This window comes from Macaca nemestrina, chromosome 12 (assembly GCF_043159975.1).
Source record: "Macaca nemestrina isolate mMacNem1 chromosome 12, mMacNem.hap1, whole genome shotgun sequence".
Taxonomy (NCBI): Eukaryota; Metazoa; Chordata; class Mammalia; order Primates; family Cercopithecidae; genus Macaca; species Macaca nemestrina.
Genome location: NC_092136.1, coordinates 48627939 through 48647847, shown reverse-complemented (window position 1 = coordinate 48647847; position 19909 = coordinate 48627939). Strand labels below are relative to the sequence as shown.

Here is a 19909-nt window from a genome sequence, read left to right as displayed (position 1 = left end):
ACCTCGGCCTCCCAAACTGCTAGAATTATAGGCAGGAGCCACTGCGCCTGGCCTTAAAATGTTTTAAAATTTAAAATCTCAAAACAATGGACACAGAGAGGGGAACAACACACACTGGGGCCCGTTGGGGGATGGGATGGGGGGAAGGAAAGCATTAGGAAAAATAGCTAATGCATGCTGGGCTTAGTACCTAGGTGATGGGTTGACAGGTGTGCAAACCACGATGGTACATTTAACTATGTAACAAACTTGCATATCCTGCTCATGTACCTCAGAACTTAAAAATTAAAATTAAAAAAAAACTCAATAAACCAAGGTAACTTCTAGAAATGATTTTAACTTACCATTTCATTGAATGTCGGATTCCTCGTTTTTCGTGAAATTTTGGTTTTACGTTTGGATGTTTTGTGGTTATCTGGAAGTAGGTATGTTTTGACATATGGATTTGGGTCAGCTCCATCTTCAGTAACCTAAAAAGAAAAACAGTCCCTTAATAGTAATGCTTCCTACCAAGGTAAGGGTTTCCTCTATAACCATCATTCTTTGTAATCACTCACAAGATCTTTGATGTGCATCACCATGATGAAAAGAGTACCATTTCGGTAAGAGATGGATAATTTCACAGCTCCTCCTATTTGGCCTGGAGTAGGACTGAAGGAACCTGCATCTGAAAATACAAATATTTTCATCTTTATTTGTTGTAGTGGTTCAAGCTGCAATAAAAGGATTTTTGCTGTATTTTCAAGACTGTCACATGTGGGGCGGATAGAAGGGAGGGGAAAAAGGAGTAAACAACCTGGTAGGTCATTGATTTATACTTCTTTAGTAATCATATCTATTAGGAAAGTTATATTTATTCAGAAATAGACTGGCTAGAAAGAATACTCTCCTCCCATTCTCAGACTACAGCTAGTAAGCCTGCTGTCATTCTACCACATTCATTGAGCAGTTACAGACTTGCAGATCATGAGTTACCAATAAAGAGAAAAAAAATAATCTCACCTGCAGACCTAGCTATTCCTTCAGCTTTCTCATCACGAAGTAAAGGGTGGAAGAAAGTACAAACAAGATCACACTAAGAATAAAGAGAAAACAATTCATTAGTTTAAATATTATGTAACACAAAAGGTATACGATGTTATTACTTCTCATTTAGTAAGGTTACCTCTGCTACATCCGTTGAAGCATTCATCAAACTCTGTAAGTAACTGTTTAACTCAATTTTCCTTTTGGCTGCTACATCTTTTATGTGTGTTCTTCCTAGAACCATCCTATTAGGAAAGCTACAAAAGAACAACAACAACAAGTGGGATTTGAATAAGTACAATATTTCTTTAGAAATACACTTTTTCTATATATACTTAAAGACAAAGTAGTCTTAATCCATTACAAAGTAATATTTTGTGGCCGGGCATGGTGACTCATGGCGTTTGGGAGGCCAAGGCAGGTGGATCACTTGAGGTCAGGAGTGTAAAACCAGGTTGGCCAACATGATGAAACCCTATCTCTACTAAAAATACAAAAATTAGCGTGCTGATGCCTATAATCAGATGCCAATAATCCCAGCTACTCGGGAGGCTGAGGCAGAAGAATCACTTGAACCTGGGAAGTAGAAGTTGCAGTGAGCCGAGATTGCTTACACTCCAGCCTGGGTGACAGAGCAAGACTCCATCTCAAAATAAAATAAAATAAGTAATTTTTTGTGATTTCTCTTCAAAGTATTGGAGATGACATAGTTTAGTTACCCATTATCCTTTGATGAGCATTGGTTGAAAAGGTATGTGTTGATTTCCTATACTTATTATTATTAGCTTGGTGCAAAAGTAACTGTGGTTTTTGACATTAAAAGTAATGGCAAAAAACGCAATTACTTTTGCACCTATCTAATACTTATTTTCTACTATTTCTTCTCAAGTTATAATCACTCAAATATTTTATCCAGATCTGATCCCTAAAAAAAAAAAAATCACTACTCAATCAGCCATAACTATTATATATACACTAGTAAAATCCACAAATAATAACGTAAGGCCTAAGTAAGGTGCTGAAAGGATAATCTTAATTCCACTTATTTTGGTAGCAGTGGAAAAATGAAACTGTACATGGAAACAAACTCTAATACTCACTTCACCTCCTCCTCACTTTTGAAATCTAATCTGAAGAAAATATGAACAACTTGACACAGGAAATCTACTGGTCATTGAGCTACATTAAAACTGAAGACTCCCAAAGGGTATCTGATACAAAACTAAGATTTTGATTGACAGTCTTGATGGTGTTTGCTACAGTTACTTATTTTTTTTGAGACGGAGTCTCACTCTGTTGCCCAGGCTGGAGTGCAGTGGCAAGATCTCAGCTCACTGCAAGCTCCACCTCCTGGGTTCACGTCATTCTCCTGCCTCAGTCTCCTGAGTAGCTGGCATTACAGGCGCCTGCCACCACGCCCGGCTAATTTTTTGTATTTTTTAGGAGAAACGGTGTTCATCATGTTAGCCAGAATGGTCTTGATCTCCTGACCTCATGATCTGCCCACCTCGGCCTCCCAAAATGCTGGGATTACAGGCTTGAGCCACTGCACATGGCCATGCTTCAGTTTTTTTTATCAGAGGAGCTCAGTATGGCCCATGATAGATTATTTCTGCACTGATTTAGCATATGACTTTTTTTTTTCTTTTTTTTGAGACAGGGTCTCACTCTGTTGCCCAGGCTGTAGTGCAGTGATGTGATCTTGGCTCACTGCAACCTCAACATCCTGGTATCTATCAATCCTCTCACTTCAGCCTCCCGAGTAGCTGGGACTTCAGACATGTGCCACCAGCCCAGCTAATTTTTGTGTTTTTTATAGAGATGGGGTTTCGCCATGGTGCCCAGGCCAGTCTCGAACTCCTGGACTCAAGCTATCTCCCCACCTCTAACTCCCAAAGTGCTGGGATTATAAGTGTGTGAGCCACTATGCGTGGCCGCATATGACTTTTTTCAAAACCAAGATACCAAATTACTATCTTGTGTTGCTTACTATGGTAGAGACAACAAAGTTAAAGCTCAACAAAAGTTAGAAGTCTAGAAAATCTCATATTTTAACATCCTGATCATTTATTCATTCAACAAAAACTTATAGTTCCTTGTTTATGTCTACTTTTGTATTAGGTCCTTGTGATACAAAGGAAAATAAGCCACACATGGCTGATAATATCTTACTAAGTATTAACACAAAGCTTTCCACCTACATTTGATAACAAGTTGTTTCCTACAAAAAGGATTAATGTACAAGGATGGATACATACCCTGGTAACTTCCAAAGTGGAAAAATAATACTGAGCTTATTGTGAAGTTCCTGAAATTCGTCAAATGTTCGGAAGACAAATGATGGTTCAATCTGCCCTTCCCTCAAAATTCGGACTACATAAATCTGAAAAGAAATCACACCATAAACACATAAAATTTATATTTAAAACCTTTCTAGGCCGGGCACGGTGGCTCATGCCTGTAATCCCAGCACTTTGGGAGGCCAAGGTGGGTGGATCAGCTGAGGTCAGGAGTTTGAGACCAGCCTGGCCAACATAGTAAAAGCACGCATGTCTCTACTAAAAATACAAAAATTAGCTGGGCATGGTGGTGCGTGCCTGTAATCCCAGCTACTTGGGAGGCTGAGGCAGGCAAATCGCTTGAACCTAGGAGGGAGAGGTTGCAGTGAACCGAGATGGCACCACTGTATTCTAGCCTGAGCAACAGAGCGAGACTCCGTGTCAAAAAAACAAAAAAAAAACACTTCTTTCCTATATTGATCTTAACTAAAAGACCAAGAAGCAATAAAACCTCCTTTCCTGACAGAAAAGAAATTTATAGCTTAATTTTTCTATGTAGTTCAAGTACTTTTATCTTGGTAATACATATGTCAACAATAGGAAAAAGCAAATACAAGTCATTGTATTTATAGCACATCTAACTACATTTTAAGAGTGATCATAACCATCCTAAGATATATAAACTAGAACTTAAAAGTGTAAGCTAGGCACAGTTGCTCATGCCTATAATCCTAGCACTTTGAGGGGCCAAGGTGAGAGGATCACTTCAGCCCTGGAGTTAGAGACCAGCCTGTGCAACATAGTAAGGTTCTGTTTCTATAAAAAAAATATAAAAATTAGCCAGCTGTGGTGGCACATGCCTGTAGCCCCAGCTACTTGTATAGCTAACGTGGGAGGATCAACTCAGCCCAGGTGTCAAGGCTACAGTGAGCCAAGCCAGCCAAATGAGCCAAGATTGCATCACTGCACTCCAGCAAGGGTAAGGGATCGAGACCGTTTCTCAAAAAGTAAAAATAAAAATAGTCCAGGTGGCCAGGCACAGTGGTTCATGCCTGTAATCCCAGCACTCTGGGAGGCCGAGGCGGGTGGATCATGAGGTCAGGAGATTGAGACCATCCTGGCTAACACGGTGAAACTCCGTTTCTACTAAAAAAAAAAAAAAAAAAAAAGTTAGTCAGGGCGTGGTGACGGGCGCCTGTAGTCCCAGCTACTTGGGAGGCTGAGGCAGGAGAATAGCGTGAACCCGGGAGGCAGAGCTTGCAGTTAGCTGAGATCGCACCTCTGCACTCAAGCCTGGGCGACAGAGTAAGACTCCGTTGCAAAAATAAATAAATAAATAAATAATAAATAAATAAATAAATAAAATAGTCCAGGCATGGTGGCTCACGCCTGTAATCTCAGAACTTTGGGAGGCTGAAATGAGTGGATCACTTAGGGCCAGGAATTCACCTGGCCATGTGCCTGGGCAACATGGCGAAACCCCACCTCTACTAAAAATACAAAAATTAGCTGGGTAGCCTGTAGTCCCAGCTAGCTACTCAGGAGCTGAGGCATGAGAATTGCTTCAACCTGGGAGGCACCAGTTTCAGGAGCCGAGATCGTGCCATTGCACGCCAGCCTGGGCAACAGAGTGAGACTCTGTCTCAAAATAAAATAAAATATAAATAAATAAAAAGTTTTAAAAAAAGGCAAAAGGTTTACGGGGGGGAGCGGTGGTGAAGGAAAACTTATTTTGCTGGCTATTTAAACTTTTTTTATTTTTGATACAGCGTCTTGCTCTGTTACCCAGGCTGGAGTACAATGGCATAATATTGGCTCACTGCAACCTCTGTCTCCCGGGTTCAAGCGATTCTCCTGCCTCAGCCTCCCAAGTAGCTGGGACTACAGGCACATGCCACCACACCCAGCTAATTTTCATATTTTTAGTAGAGATGGGGTTTCACCATGTTGGCCAGACTGCTCTCGAACTCCTGACCTAAGGTATTCACCTGCCTCGGGCTCCTAAAGTGCTGGGATTATAGGCGTGAGCCATTGCACCCGGACTTTTATAAAGTTACAGTACTTTAAAGAATATAATACTGGTGCCAAGTAGGATCTATCTATAGAAGGCCAGAAACAAATTTGGAGATACATATATATAAACTTAAAGGTAGTAGTATATATTGGGGAGAGAATGGATTATGCAATAAAATGGTGTTAAAATAACTTAATAAACATACAAAAAGATACTAAAATTTATTAACAGAATAGATGAAAATTAAAACAGTAAAATACCTTTTTAAGATTATCAATTTGCCAAAAATTTTAAAACTGGCAGTTCTGGAAAGTATTGTCTAACAAAAAAGTTAGCACAAGGGTGAAAAGTAACAAAAAAGATAACGCTTATAGTCTCGAAGGGGAAAAAGCACGCTGAAGTTCCTGTTTCTGTTCAAAGACAACGTGTGTGTGTTTTGTATCAGAGACTGGCATAGGAACTTTGACTTTTTACTTTGTATACTTCTGTATTGATTGAATTTGTACAACAAGCACACTTTACCTTTGAAATGTAAAAAAAACTGAAGAATGAACAAAAAAACCAAATAAATAAAAATTTAAAAATTGAAGAATGAGAAAAAACAGAATTGCATCATTCTTATAGCCTTGTCTCTAAAAGACAGAATATCACTCCATCCTTATTGTTTGAAGTAAATATAGCAAGAATTAAATACAAAAAAGTTAGGGATGCTTCAAGTACATTTACTTATTTATGGACCATTCATGGAAGAAAGCAGCATGAATAGAACAAATGCTTGGAACTTTAGCAGAGTCAGCAAAGGAAGTAGAAAGGACAACAATAATACATGCATGATTGTTTATAAATATTGAAATCAAACTTACATAATGTTTATCTGGGTTGTATTTCTTATGATATGTGAAAACAGAGACTTCCTTGATTCGACCATCTTGTCTAAAGGAGTATGTTTTAGGTGAAAATGAAAGGATGGGCTCATCATTAGAAGGAAGACCAGAAAAACGAAGCTGAGCAAGGTTATGAATGAAGAAGTTAAACTTTGTGGCAATGCTTCCCAAACTTGATTCAATAAGCCTACAAAGTAATCAGAAAATTTGTTAACAGTAAATGAGAACACATGGTAAATTCTTTCAACGTAATAAATGACAAAAACCACTTTCGTTTCTTTAAAAATATTAAGCAGATTGTCACTTTGCCAAGGATTCCCTTTGTTCTATAGGCCAAAGATTTGTTAAAATACATCTCACCCCAACAAAATAATTTAGCCCAAGAAAGAATTCATCCTTGGTTTTCTTGAACCCTGTAGGATCCCCAAGACTAATTAAAGAGCTATTATTGATAGATGACGATTGGTATAATGCTAAAAATATGTCTTTATTAATTTATTCCCTTTTAATAAAGGAGAAAGATGACAAATAGGTGGGAAAGAAAGTAATCCAAGGGCCAGGAACGGTGGCTCAAGCCTATAATCCCAGCACTTTGGGAGGCCGAGGGGAGCGGATCACTTGAGGCCAGAAGTTCGCGACCAGCCTGGCCAACATGGCAAAACCCTGTCTCTACTAAAAATAGAAAAATTAGCCAGGTGTGGTGGTGCGCGCCTATAATCCCAGCTACTCGAGAGGCTGAGGCAGGAGAATTGCTTGAACCCAAGAGGCAAGAGGTTGCAGTGGGCTAAGATTGCGCCACTGTACTCCAGACTGGGTGGTGGAATGAGATTGTCTCCAAAAAAAAAAAAACCCACAAAAACAAAGTAATCCAAATTTTAAAAATCCTCTCCTATCGAACAGTAGAATTGTAGAATTCCATGTCAGACTCCTTCAGGTAATCATATTTTCATTCGGTTGGAAAAAGAAGTTTTGACAGGATGGAGAGTTTGGAAAGTAGGTCTGGAAAGAACATTTTAGGCAAGCAAAGGAAACAAGTCTCAAAAACAAGGTTAAGGAAGCTAGAAAGAAGAAGGATATTCAAAAAGAGAAGTGAGAGAATCTCAAACACCGGCTTTTACCCCACTATGGACTGAATGTTTGTGTTCCCTCAAATTCATATATTGAAGCCCCAACCAACACTGCAACTGTATTTAGAGATAGGGCCTTTATGGAAGTAATTAAGGTTAAATGAGGTCATAAACAGTAGAGCCCTAATCCAATAGGAGTGTCCTTCTAAGAAAAGATGAGAGAGCTAGCTCTCCCTACCATGTGAGGACACATTGCGAAGGTGGCCATCTGCAATCTGGCAAGGAAGCCCTCAACAGTAATGTAATCAGCTGGCACCTTGATTTTAGACCTCCTAGACTCCAGAACTGTGAGAAAATAAATATCTGTTGTTTAAGCCACCAGTCTATAGTATTTTGTTATGGAAGTCTGAGCAGGCAGGCGAATACACGCCTGCTTTGTAGTTTTGCCCAGGGGAGCCAATGAATCTCTTTTAAAAAACAAAGCAAAAGAAAACCCACCAATACCGAAATTGTCAGGATTAGTTTAGAAGGCTATACAAAAATCAGCTTCCTTCAATTCATTTCAGCCCAGACTCTTGAGACTAGGGAAGTCCAGTCAGTGTTTTATACCTCTTCTCCACTGAGAGGAAGAAGGCAAGAGAAAAAGGAGAGAAAAGAACATGAGCTCAGGTACCCCTCCTTGCTAAGGTATTGTGATGATGTGGCAGCAGTAGTCAGTAACCAGCCTGATCACCAGACCTTTAGAACATATTTGTCAAGAAGATCTGTTTTTGTTTTTGTTTTTGTTTTGAGACAGAGTTTCGCTTTTGTTGCCCAGGCTAGAGTGCAATGGCGCAATCTCGGCTCACCACAACCTCCATCTCCCAGGTTCAAGCGATTCTCCTGCCTCAGTCTCCTGAGTAGCTGGGATTACAGGCATGCAACACTATGCCCAGCTAATTTTGTATTTTTAGTACAGACTAGATTTCTCCATGTTGGTCAGGATGGTCCTGAACTCCCAACCTCAGGTGATCAGCCCGCTTAGACCTCCCAAAGTGCTGGGATTACAGGCATGAGCCACTGCGCCTGGCCGGAAGATCTGTTTTTAAAGCAATAACAAATTCAAATACCAGTCATTGGTATATGTGTTTCAAGTACTATGCCATATAATAGTTTACTTGGAGCAGTGACCAGGGTTTGCTGGATTAAAAACACCAAAGGTCTCCATGGAAATTGTTAAGACAAAATCCTGAAAAATAGATTAGTACAGATAACATTTTAGAAACAGACTTTAATTAGCTGGGCTTAGTGGTATGTGCCTGTAGTCCCAGGTATTCAGGAGGCTGAGGCAGGAGAATTGCTTGAACCCAGGAAGCAGAGGTTGCAGTGAACTGAGATTGTACCACTGCACTCTAGCCTGGATGAAACAGCAAGACTCAGTCTCAAAATAAAAAATTAAAAAAGATGGTATATGGCACTGTAGAAAAATGTTTTTATCATTGAAATTACATATTAAATAAACCTTGAGATATTTTGAGACAAATAAGTATATTTTTAAAAATTATTGCAAATCCTTTGCATTTATTAGCAAATAAACTTTTGACAGCCTACTATGTGCAATTACTGTGAATCAGAATTTGTTCCTATAAATCCGAATTTTGATAAATAGCATTTGTTTAAACTAAGATAAAACAAATCAAAGCAAAATTTTATGTTCCTTCTGCAATACACTTAAATATGCTTTACCTAGTAAAGAAAATTGTAGCTTCTGCATCTGTAGTTTGGGGTTGAAGTGCATCTCTAACATATTTCAAATCCTGAATACTTGTAAGTTCTGGTAACCCTGAAGGAATCATCTGTAGAAGAAAACAAAAAGTTCTGTGAGTTAAATTTTTTAAAAAATGTGTTCCTCACTCCTTCCTGTGGGCTGCTCAAGTAATCAGAACTGAAGCAAACAAAAACAATCAGTCTTGAGGGGTTCATTAGTGTATTGGGGACCTAGGTGATTATCTTACGAATAAGGAAATGGATGCCAAGGAAGTCAAGCAATTTGTTGGTGGTCACACACCCAGTTTATAGAATTAAACCTGTGAGATCCAGATCTCCTTTTGTCTAGGCTCTTTCTTTGGGGAAGGGGGGAGGAAGGGAGCAGGGTCTCACTCTGTCGCCCAGACTAGAGTGCAGTGATGCGATCTTGGCTCACTGCATCCTCTGCCTCCCAGGTTTAAGCAATTCTCATGCCTCAGCCTCCTGAGTAGCTGGATCACAGGTATGCACCACCATGCCCGGCAAACTTTTTTTTTTTTTTTTTTTTTGGATAGAGATGGGGTTTTGCCATGTTGGCCAAGCTGGTCTCGAACTCCTGACCTCAAGCAATCCGCCTGCCTTAGCCTCCCAAAGTGCTGGGATTACAGGCATGAGCCACTATGCCCGGCCTAGGCCACTGTTTTTACTTTTATAGCTTTAGGGCGTACAAGTACAATTTTGGTACATATATGTATCACATAGTGGTAAAGTCTGGGCTTTTAGTGCATCACTTGAATAGTATACATTGTACCCACTAAGTAACTTCTCATCTCCCATCCGCCATCCCCCTTCCTATCCTCCCAAGTCTCCAAGTGTCTATTATTCTACTCTTTATGTCCATGTATACATATCATTTAACTTCCACTTATAAGTGAGAACACACAATATTTAACTTTCTGAGTTATTTCACTTAAGATAATTGTAGCCTTCTGTTTATTACTGTATCAATTTAGTCACAATAATCATAGTGGGTTTGTGTTTTTTACTTTTTACTTAACTATAATATATACCGAGGAAAGTACAGAAATCTTCATTGTACAGCTGAGTGAATGTTCACAATTCATACCCATATTAATACACAAAACATTCATTAGCATCTCAGATGCCTGTCTTGGGGTCCAGTTACTAATACTTCCCATCCCAAGGGGAGCCACTCTACTGACTTATTTTTTGTATTTTATACAAACGGAGTCAGACAGTAGGTCCTCTTGTGTCTGGCTTATTTCACATGGCAGTAAGTTTAAAATATCTGAGCAATAATGTATCTGGCATTTGTGACTACAGCAAATTTTATTCCAAAATCACAACATAATCTTTTTTAGGTATTGAAACATAGATGCATTAATATAAAACTAATTAAGTGCTTATAAAGAATAGTTACCAGTGAAAGGAGGTTAAGAAAAAGGTTTGTCTGCTTTCTTATCAAGTTGTAGGCCTGACAGCAGAGGTCCACAAACAACTGAAAACGAATGGTGGGCTTTTCACCCCCATTAATGACATATGCCATATCAGAGGTCAGCACAAAAGGAGCCCGATCCCTATTTAAAATGAAAGTACATATAAAATATTATTTACAGCAGATACTCCAATAGTGCTATTACATGATTATTAAACTAAGCTATCTGAGGTACAGCCACTTCTAACTAGGAAACTTAATACCACACTTTTGAATTTCTATAATTCTTTAAAATAACATTTTCAAGAAAGCTATCACATAATAATCTCATTATTTAGAGAGAACTTATGTACGAAATTTCCTTATATAAGAAAATAAGGTGATATTTATAAATCCACATACCCAAAGAGAGAACAAACAGTAGTTACAAACATAGAAAACTACTTACTGCTGTTATATACACACGAAACCATTTCTTTCTAAGAGTTACTGCTAACTAGATAAAAAAAATATATATGTACCTTAATTCATTTCAACAAAGTTTAGCTGGGCGTGGTGGCTCAGGCCTGTAATCTCAGCACTTTAGGAGGCTGAGGCGGGTGGATCACGAGGTCAGGAGATCAAGACCATCCTGGCTAACACAGTGAAACCCCATCTCTACTAAAAATACAAAAAAAGAAGCCGGGCATGGTGGCGGGCGCCTGTAGTCCCAGCTACTCCTGCAGGCAGAAGAATGGCGTGAACCCGGGAGGCGGAGCTTGCAGTGAGCCGAGATCGCGCCATTGCACTCCAGCCTGGGCAACAGAGCAAGACTCCTTCTCAAAAAAAACCAAAAAAACAAACAACAGCAACGACGAAAAAAAAAAAAAAAAGTTTATACACACTTACACACATTCTTGTCTACCAGGTAAGGTCACATCTTTGGGCCTTTTTCATCCCCAGTTATGTTCAAATGGAGCCACAAGGCAAAACGCAGAAGGCAAAAGGCAAAGCTTGAGACAAACATTAATTTGTGAAACAAGAAGTGTCTCATTTCTTTGGCAACAGCAATAATAACATTATACCTTTTGAAGCTGCCAAACATCTGTGCATGTCCCAAAAACTTTCCAAAGTCAATGTGAAACATGTGTCCCGTGCTTCGAAGCATTATATTGTCATTGTGTCGATCACAGATGCCTAAAACATAGGTGGCTACACAGCATCCAGCACAGGAATAGATAAAGTTCTCTGAAGCCTATAAAAAACATATACAATTATTTTAGAAAATGAATTATTTTTAAAGGAGGCAGAATTTATAAGTATTAAAGTAATTTATCACTCTTTAAAAACACTATTGTAATCCACTCTCTCAATAGCATACAAATTGGGATATAGTAATAAAAGCCAATCTTTTCATATTTCAAAAACAAAAACACTCTTCTAAGGCTGGTTACTGCCCCTTCTCTAGCTTTTCTCTTTTAAAAGTCTGGGATCCCTACCAGTCCCTACTTAGGTACATGCTGCCTTCGAACAGTTTTTAAGCATCATGTTTGTGGAATCCTGCACCTCACTGACTCTGCTGCTTAGAATCGGGGAGGTGCAGGATTCCACAAACATGATGGATAGAATATTTTTGCTTTTTTTCCTCTGCCTGCAGGGAAGACATGTGTAAGGAAAATCAGCTTATATCTGAAAACATCCAAGAATACAAGTAATGTGTTTGTTTCCCATGTGGTGATTCCCTGTGTGTCATCTTAAGTACTCCCTCTCCTGGGGATTATTAAAATTACTAATATAATATCACATAGAAGAATACAGCAAGACACACATACAATGAGCTTTTTCTTTAATATAATGAATGTGTATTTAGTTTAGTTGTACAAAATAATGTATTTCTGAGTGGTAAATTCATTTGGTCTGACTTGCCCATGTAGTTAATTTCCCAGAAATCATTACCAATGATGATAACAGCAAATGTTTATACAGCATTTAGCACAAACCAGGCACTTCTCTGTATGTGTATATATGTATGTGTGTGTATATACATTAACATATTTAGAAGAATCTCACATCAATCAATGACTTCGGTACTATCATCATAACCATTGTACAGATGGAAAACTGAAACAGAGAGGTTGTTTGCCCAAGATTATTAGGTAGCAGAGTGAGGATTCAAATCCAGGCAATATGACTTCACTAAGTTATATTCCCTCTTACTAATTAAATCACATTAAAAAGCCAAATTCATAAAAGATGCTTAATGTATGCTACTTGGCAATTATTTCCTTACCAGGAATCACAAAAGGGCCAACATTACTAAAACACGTACTGGCTTCTGCTGCACTGCTTTTTTTCCCCAGACCACAAAGAAGTATGAAAAGGGAGTGATCTCACAGTTTAAAAGATCTAACAAAGGTCAAAATTCCCCTGCATTAGCTTTGTAGGTCAACAGATGGCACGTTTATGTCTATAAAGGTGATCCATTAATGAAACATAAAATAGGCAGCTCCATGACATTAAAACAGGAGTCTTCCTACATCATCACTCAGTTTTCTTGGGTCTTCCTTAGGCCAAGTTAGGATCATTAGAGGGCTTATGTCCTGAAAAATTGCCCTTTCCTCATATGTAACTCTAAATAATAGCAAAACAGAAAATTGATGTTTCCAATAATAAGAGCTATCAATTATACAACTTTCATTATGCAGTACTTCATATACATTAAGTCATTTAATTTTCACAAAAATCTCAATGCTTATGTTTACAGCCATAGTATATGCTATAATACCATAATATATACAATACTTTATAGCAGAGGTCACTGAGTCACAAAGATGGTAAAAAATTTGCATAGGTTGGGTGCAGTGGCTCACGCCTGTAATCCCAGCACTTTGGGAGACAAGGCAGGCGGATCACGAAGTCTGGAGATTGAGACCATCCTGGCTAACACAGTGAAACCTCGTCTCTACTAAAAATACAAAAAATTGGCTGGGCGTGGTGGCGGGTGCCTGTAGTCCCAGCTACTCGGGAGGCTGAGGCAGGAGAATGGTATGAACCCGGAAGGCGGAGCTTGCAGTAAGCCGAGATCGTGCCACTGCACTCCAGCCTGGGCGACAAAGCGAGACTCCATCTCAAAAAAATAAATAAATAAATAAATAATACTAATAATAATTTGCATAAGGCCCTGCTGCTGCTGAGTGACTTGGGATCTGAAGTCAAACCCAGAGAGTTTGGCCCCTAATTTATGTTCTTAAATACCACATGATGCAGCCCGTTTTACTTATTTCCCTAACTTCTTCCAAGATCTTTGGGAAATATAACATTCTGGGTTAGAAAAATGCCTGTTTTGCTAGCCTCTAAGTATGTGTTTAGAATTTTTGGGGGGCGTAATTTAGCATTGGTTTCACTCAGATTCCTGCCATTAAATGCATTCTGTTTTATATTCTTTCCTATACTTAGAAAAAGACGCTCTTTTCCTGACTTAATGATTATTTAGTCACCAGAGCTGGAAAATGAAAGCACTTAAAACCTTTGTAATACATTTTTTTTTTTTGAGACGGAGTCTCGCTCTGTCACCCAGGCTGGAGTGCAGTGGCAGTATCTCAGCTCACTGCAAGCTCCGCCTCCCGAGTTCACGCCATTCTCCTGCCTCAGCCTCCTAGCTGGGACTACAGGCGCCCACCACCTCACCCGGCTAGTTTTTCATATTTTTTTAGTAGAGACGGGGTTTCACCGTGTTATTAGCCAGGATGGTCTCAATCTCCTGACCTCGTGATCCGCCCATCTCGGCCTCCCAAAGTGTTGGGATTACAGGCTTGAGCCACCACACCCGGCCTGTAATACATTTTTGACAAAGCTTTTTGGAATGAGGAGACATGCTAATTACCTTTTCATATTCTTCTTCAGAGGGATTGTATTTCCTTAGCCACTCTGCAAGTGGTTTATCTTTAAAGGATCCTGTCACACCATATTCCACTTGGATTTTCCTGAGGGTATCGGAAGCAGGAACCAGCTCCACCATGCCTTTAACAATAAAATATTAAGCTAAGTAAAACTGTCTCCCCAAAGTAAGACTTTAAACATTTTTTAAAATTATTACTTTTTAAATTTTACTTTAAGTTCTGGGATACACGTGCATAATGTGCAGGTTTGTTACATAGGTAAAGATGTGCCATGGTGGTTTGCTATACCTATCAACCCGTCATCTAGGTTTTAAGCCCCGCATACATTAGGTATTTGTCCTCCCTCCCCTTGCCTCCAACCTGCCAACAGGCCCCAGTGTGTGATGTTCCCCTCCCTGTGTCCACGTGTGCTCAATGTTCAACTCCCACATGAGTGGGAACATGAGGTGTTTGGTTTTCTGTTCCTGTGTTAGTTTGCTGAGAATGATGGCTTCCAGCTTCATTCACGACCCTGCAAAGGACATGAACTCATTCTTTTTTATGGCTGCATGCCTTTTAAAAAGTTAGTTTTCAATCTTTGACATAAGAAACCAACTAGCAATTGTTACTTTCAAAAAAATTCAAGTCTGGCTGGGTGCAGTGATTCACGCCTGCAATCCCAGCACTCTGGGAGGCCGAGGGGGGTGGATCACTTAAGGTCAGGAGTTTGAGACCAGCCTGGTCAACATGGCAAAACCCTGTCTCTACTAAAAATACAAAAATTAGCTGGGCATGGTGGTGGGCACCTGTAATCCCAGCTACTCAGGAGGCTGAGGCAGGAGAATTGCTTGAACCCGGGAGGCAGAGGTTGCACTGAGCCAAGATAGAGCTACTGGAGTGCAGTAGCTCTATCCTGGGCAACAGAGCCATACTCTATCTCAAAAAAAAAAAAAAAAAAAATCAAGTCTGGCCAGGCATGGTGGCTCATGCCTATAATCCCAGAACTTTTGGAGGCTGAGGTAGGTGGATCACTTGAGCTCAGGAGTTTGAGACCAGCCTGGCCAACACAGCAAAACCCCACCACTACTAAAAATACAAACATGAACCAGGCATGGTGACACAAACCTGCAGTCCCAGCTACCTGGGAGGCTGATGCATGAGAATTACTTGAACCCAGGAGGCAGAGGTTGCAGTAAGTCAAGATGACACCACTGCACTCCAGCCTGGGTGACAGCAAGACCGTGTCGTCAAAAAAAAAATCAAGTCTGGCCACCAATCAAAATTATTCTTTTTTTTTTTTTTTTTTTTTTTTTTTTTTTTTGAGACGGAGTCTTGCTCTGTAGCCCGGGCTGGAGTGCAGTGGCCAGATCTCAGCTCACTGCAAGCTCCGCCTCCCGGGTTTACACCATTCTCCTGCCTCAGCCTCCGGAGTAGCTGGGACTACAGGCGCCCGCCACCTCTCCCGGCTAGTTTTTTGTATTTTTAGTAGAGACGGGGTTTCACGGTGTTAGCCAGGATGGTCTCGATCTCCTGACCTCGTGATCCGCCCGTCTCGGCCTCCCAAAGTGCTGGGATTACAGGCTTGAGCCACCGCGCCCGGCCTCAAAATTATTCTTTATTTTCAAAAGTATCTAACATGTAAACATCAATTTTGACTATTTGAGACTCTCTAGTCTATACATCCATGTACTAATCCCCAAAGGAAAACTAGCTGAGATCACAGGTGCCCAACACCATGCCCGGCTAATTTTTGTATTTTTTTTTTTTTAGTTGAGATGGGGTTTCACCATGTTGGCCAGGCTGGTCTTGAACTTCCAACTTTCAGTGATCTGCCTGTCTTGGCTTCCTAAAGTGCTGGGATTACAGGCATGAGCCACCGTGCCCAGCGAGGAAAACTATTTTAATTACAAACAAGAAGACACTGACCTAGCTGGTCAAGTTACATATAAGATACACACTATCCCACTTCAGCACAAAAAAATTTCTTTAATTATATATTTGGGCAAGATAAGAATCTTCCAGAATACACTAGTACTTTCAAAGGAAGAACAGATGAAGACTGACCTTGTGATATGATTAAATCTCAAGTATATGTTTTGGCCTCCTAATTGAAATATAAATGCCTGGCTGAACAAATTGTTTTTTATTTTCTCTCTGAGTCCTTTAAAACAAGTATCTGCCAGGCGCGGTGGCTCATGCCTGTAATCCCAGCACTTTGGGAGGCTAAGGCAGGCGGATCACGAGGTCAGGAGACCCAGATCATCCTGGCTAACACAGTGAAACCCCAACTCTACTAAAAGTACAAAAAATTAGCCAGGCATGGTAGCAGGCGCCTGTAGTCCCACCTACTCAGGAGGCTGAGGCAGGAGAATGGCGTGAACCCAGGAGGCAGAGCTTGCAGTGAGCTGAGATCACGCCACTGCACTCCAGCCTGGGCAACAGTGCAAGGCTCCGTCTCAAAAAATAAAAAAAAAAAAAAGCAAACAAGTATCAAACAAATAAATTATGTGATATTTACACACACACAAAAAAACAGTAAGGGAGGAATTATGTGCTTTGATAGAAAGATCTCAAAAATAATGTTAAAGACAAAATCCAGATGGAGAACTGTACTTTTGTGTTTGAAAAGAAAGATGGTTGTGCATATTAGAATATACACAACATTTCCAGAAGGCTACACAAGTAGTTATATCGTGGAAAGAGGGTACCTAGAGTTGAGGATGAAGGTATGAGAGAAAATGAACACTTTTCAATTTATTCTGTTATACACTACCTGGGTATTCTACTATATGCAAATATTATTTATACAATTAAAAAATTAACTGATATATTTTTAAAATTAAGGAGATGCATTTTTGTGTTAAAATAAAATACATGAAAACAGAGCTCTGCTTTGGACAAAGGACTGGAGGAAACAGAAGTTGACCAAGGCTGCCAGGGTACCCGGATAGAAAGTATGTGGGGCCAGATTCTAATTCTAGTAGTCTAGTTACATATGGCAGAATGAATTCATTTGGTTCCTTTTTTTCTGGTTGTTTTCTGAGACAGAGTCTCACTCTGTTTTCCAGGCTGGAGTGCAGTGGTGCCACCTGGGCTCACTGCAACCTCTGCCTCCCAGGTTCAAGTGATTCTCGTGCCTTAGCCTCCCAGCAGCCAGGACTACGGACGTGCACCACCACGCCTGGCTGATTTTTTGTATTTTTAGTAGAGGTGGGGTTTCACCATGTTGGCTAGGCTGGTCTCAAACTTATGGCCTCAAGGGATCCAACCGCCTCGGCCTCCCAAAGTGCTGGGATTACAGGCGTGAGCCACTGTGCCCGGCCTCTGCTATGTGAATTCTAAAAGAGCTGTAACACTCAAAAATCAGGTTTTAAAACGAACTCAACGAATAGAAAAGTAGTGTATCAAATATAACAAAGTTAACAGCTAACATCCTACACATGGTTCTAAGATACAAAAATGTACAAGTACATAGCTGGGCACAGTGGTGCATGCCTACATTCCCTGCTACTTGGGAGGCTGAGGTGGTAGGACTGCTTGAGCCTAGTTTGAGGCCGGCCTGGACAACATAGTGAGACCCCTGTCTTTATGAAAAACTTTTAAAAGTTAGCTGGGTGTGGTGGCACGTCACAGGTGCATGCCATCATATCCAGCTAATTTTGGGAGGCTGAGGCAAGTGGATTTCTTGAGCCCAGGAGTTTGAGGCTGCAGTGAGCTATGATCACACCACTGCACTCCAGCCTGGGTGACAGACAGAGTAAGATCCCATCTCTGAAAAAAGAAAGAAAAGAAAAAGAAAATGTACAAGTTACAGGATGGCCAAGACATGGCTTAGCAGGAGCTGGTACGATGATGACTTACTGATTTTATTTATGAATAGTTTCACATGTGTGACACTATGGTCACCCTTTTGTATTCTACAAAATCCAGGTGCCATTCTTAGAGACAACAGATTACCTGAATCATTTGCAAGGAGAAAAATAAGGTGATAAGGTAATGTAATCTTTCATAAATGGCTGAAGAATTTGGAATTCAGAATCTGAGGCCACAATACTGGTAGGGGTGAAGAAGGATTTAATTTAATTATATGATAGTCTCTGAACAGAACTGTAACCAATGGGTAAAAGACACCAGGACTCAGTCCCCATTAATCACCTGAATATGAAAAAGAAATCTATAGCTATCAGAGCTGCACAGGATAGAATGAACTGCCTTGAAATGCAGTGAATTCCCCTTCATTATAGGCATTTCAGCATACGTTGAATGGCAAATATTGGAAGGATGATTATCTTTCTGGTGACTTCCTAGTGTCTATGCACAGAATTTGTGAAGTGTTTCTCATTTCCACCAACAGCAGATGATCTTTCCTTTAAAACCTGACAGTATTGCCTTTACAACTTTTAGAGCTTTCAGCTTATTAAAGCATACTCTGATTACTTGTACGTATTATTGCTTCCTTCTAAAATATAAGTACCACATATTCTTACCATTATAGATGGTAAACAACAAACATTTGTTGAATAAGAATAATGATGGCATATCAGATATTAGGATGTTTTACATTCATTATTTCAAAATGGTTCAATAAATAATAAGATAGAAATCTGCTATTAGTAGAAAAGAACTTCGTATGATTTTATTTTACAAAAATAAAATCAGGCCGGGCGCGGTGGCTCAAGCCTGTAATCCCAGCACTTTGGGAGGCCGAGACGGGCGGATCACAAGCTCAGGAGATCGAGACCATCCTGGCTAACACGGTGAAACTCCGTCTCTACTAAAAAATACAAAAAACTAGCCGGGCGAGGTGGCGGGCGCCTGTAGTCCCAGCTACTCGGGAGGCTGAGGCAGGAGAATGGCATAAACCCGGGAGGCGGAGCTTGCAGTGAGCCGAGATCGCGCCACTGCACTCCAGCCTGGGTGACAGAGCCAGACTCCGTCTCAAAAAAAAAAAAAAATAAAAATAAAATAAATAAATAAATAAATAAAATAAAATAAAATAAAATCAAAGTTGATTTAACTTAGATATGGCCTTATTTATTTATTTGGTTTTGAGACAAGGTCTCACTGTGTTACCCGGGTTGGAGTGCAGTAGCATGATTACGGTTCACTGAAGCCTTAACCTCCCAGGCTCAAGTAATCCTTTCACCCCATCCTCCAGAGTAGCTAAGACTATTTATTTCTTTTTGTAGAGACAGGATCTCCCTGTGTTGCCCGGGCTGGTCTCAAACTCCTAGACTCAAGTGATCCTCCTGCCCTTGGCCTCCTAAAACGCTGGGATTACAGGTGAGAACCACTGCACCCAGAGATATGGCATTATTTTTAAGTTTAAAAGCTAAAGACCATAAAATCCTCACTGGGTCAATTAATGGACACCTCTGGCTACTGCAAAGCATTTATTTAGGCTACACTAAGTTTAAAAAAAATTTTTTTTTAATTTATTTTGAGATAGAGTCTCACTGTCACCAAGGCTGGAGTACAGTGACACAATCTCGGCTCACTGCAGTCTCCACCTCCCATGTTCAAGCTATTCTCCCATCTCAGCCTCCCGAGCAGCTGGGATTACAGGGGCACGCCACCACACCCGGCTGATTTTTGCATTTT

General features: G+C 40.2%; 1 protein-coding gene across 4 annotated transcripts in view; it reads right to left on the bottom strand.

The window, feature by feature from the left end:
• The window catches only part of LOC105486951 (phosphatidylinositol-4-phosphate 3-kinase catalytic subunit type 2 alpha), a 118663-nt gene that overhangs the window by 3206 nt on the left and 95548 nt on the right, over window positions 1-19909 (bottom strand). For all 4 annotated transcript variants that reach the window (XM_011750137.3, XM_071075021.1, XM_011750138.3 and 1 more), the window contains 10 exons: window positions 14314-14450; window positions 11516-11685; window positions 10437-10593; window positions 8996-9105; window positions 6183-6390; window positions 3285-3409; window positions 1166-1283; window positions 1003-1075; window positions 558-667; window positions 345-470 (listed from right to left, as the gene is read on the bottom strand). In XM_011750137.3, the coding sequence (XP_011748439.2) occupies window positions 345-470; window positions 558-667; window positions 1003-1075; window positions 1166-1283; window positions 3285-3409; window positions 6183-6390; window positions 8996-9105; window positions 10437-10593; window positions 11516-11685; window positions 14314-14450 (1334 nt within the window). The remainder of the gene's footprint in view (window positions 1-344; window positions 471-557; window positions 668-1002; window positions 1076-1165; window positions 1284-3284; window positions 3410-6182; window positions 6391-8995; window positions 9106-10436; window positions 10594-11515; window positions 11686-14313; window positions 14451-19909) is intronic.